Source organism: Salminus brasiliensis, chromosome 17, assembly GCF_030463535.1.
Source record: "Salminus brasiliensis chromosome 17, fSalBra1.hap2, whole genome shotgun sequence".
Taxonomy (NCBI): domain Eukaryota; kingdom Metazoa; phylum Chordata; class Actinopteri; order Characiformes; family Bryconidae; genus Salminus; species Salminus brasiliensis.
The window spans coordinates 32,969,046-32,971,022 of NC_132894.1; the positions used below are offsets into that span (position 1 = coordinate 32,969,046).

General features: G+C 46.3%; 1 protein-coding gene across 1 annotated transcript; it reads right to left on the bottom strand.

The window, feature by feature from the left end:
* Nucleotides 1-650: 650 nt before the first annotated feature.
* On the bottom strand, nt 651-1,653 carry mespaa (mesoderm posterior aa). The gene is made up of 2 exons (XM_072660043.1): nt 979-1,653; nt 651-734 (listed from the first exon to the last, which is right to left on the bottom strand). The coding sequence occupies exons 1-2, from the start codon at nt 1,651-1,653 to the stop codon at nt 651-653; spliced, it is 759 nt and encodes a 252-aa protein (XP_072516144.1).
* Between the last annotated feature and the right edge of the window lie 324 nt (nt 1,654-1,977).

The following is a 1,977-nucleotide window of genomic DNA, read 5'->3' on the forward strand; positions in this document are numbered from 1 at the left end:
ATCACTCACAGTAGCTGAAAGTTAACAGCAGCAATCCTGCCAGTCCTCATATTTCATCTTTAGACCCCCGCTGTGCCTCTAATAGGAGCCTATTCCTACTAGGCTAGTAGGAAATGAGATATCAGACTCCCCCCATTTCAGAGAGGGAATCCCACCGAGCTGAATGCTCCACTTTGTTTACCGACAAGCCACATTAAAAGCCCTACATGGTGAGAATTAGTTTACCATCCGGCCCAGCTTATTTTTAACTCTGTGGGGGAGCTTCCTCCAAGGTGCTAATTACAACCTGATTTTACTGTCACTCACCTGTCTGTCGTTAGGGTGTGTTTGGAGAGGCCTGCATCTCGGCAGAATTAGACAGACACTTGATTTCTTGAAGGTTTGTGTTTTTAAAAGGATGTTTTACAAAATAAAGAAGATTATGTGATGGTAATATTTAATATTTTAGTCTAATTTTGTTTTTTAAATAAAAGAAAACCACACAGCGATCATAAGAATGGATGTCTTTATTTAACTTTCGTAATCAATAAATATATATCTCTCTCTCTGTTAAAATACAAAAATATAAATAATTATATAAATTAGAGACTATGTACAGCTTTTAAAGAATCAATATCATTGCATGAAGGTCACATTGTTCTCCATATCCATTAAGATTGTCCATAGTAGCAGTACTGCTGCTGGGAAAACCAGTAGTCCTGAGCCGGAGCTGGAGGCAGGCTGCATTCTGGATTCTGCAAAACATGAAAAAGAAGGAACGTCAGTTACATATATGGTTGTATATGAATCCCTTTATACAACACTTTTAGCCTTATATGGGAATTCCACAGATTTTCCCAAATTCCTGCTTAATTTAATGGATACATTGCGAACAGCAGTCATTCAGTAGTAGGTCTGGCTTTGAAATTCCACTTCAGCTGCAACAACTAAATGGAAAACCTAGAATTCTAGAGTGTTGCTCCGAAAGGGAGTACATACCTGATATGAAGACATGTTCAGGAACTCCTGAGTGGGGAAGCTCTGGGCTGGTGGGCTGGCCTGGCAGAAGTTCTCTGGGTAGTAAACGTCTGAGGCTGCTGGACTTGGAGCCTCCATCTGCCCAGAAAACACTGGAAGACTCCCATTGGCAACCTCGTCCTGGCTGAGCTCCAGCTGGGCGGAGAGGTGGGAGATGTAGTTAATGGTGAGTCGTAGGGTCTCGATCTTGGTCAGGGTCTGTCCGACGGGGGCTACCGAGGGAGGCAGGAAGCCTCTGAGATGATGAAGAGCTTTGGTCAGGTCCCTCATCCTCAGCTTCTCACGTTCACTTGCGCTTTGCCGCTTTATCCCTGGACACTTGGACCTTGGGCGTCCCGTTCTCCTGGCTGACCTGGCCTTCTTCTTGTCCTCTTGGTCACTGGAGCTCTTCAACTGAAAACTCACTGGAAGGCTCTCCAGAAAGCTGTCCGCAATGTTCTCCTGCCAACTTTCATGGTGAATCGCTGGAGGGGAGAAGCAGCAGGAGTCTGTGGACGAGGCTGGAGAGAGGCTGCTGCAGGCGCTGTAGTAGCCGTTGTCGGACGCTGCATGGCTTTGGTCCAGAAGGTTCTCACAGTCGAACGGAAAGGCAGAGTTGAAGTCCTGGAGCTGAGGGAGAGAGCTGGAGGTATCCATGGCTTCTCTGAGTGAGGAGATTCTGAGAGTGGCTGTGGATGCTGCTGCAGCATGGATCTGTAGTATATATCCTCCAGGAGGTGCGAGGTGGCACCTTCAGGAGCTGTTTCTGAGGACTGAAGGCTGAGGTGACAGCTCAGGCAGGGGGGCCATGGGAAAGAGCAGCTCATCCAGGCTCAAGGCTGAGGTGCGAGCTCCAGAAGAAACACCTCAGAACTCATTCTCACAGCTATGTTTAGGAAAATGTCTGAAGGTTTGAAGTAAGGAGAGTTCAAACGGTTTGGAAACTGTTGCCAATGTTATTTTGCATTCTTTTGTGAAGGA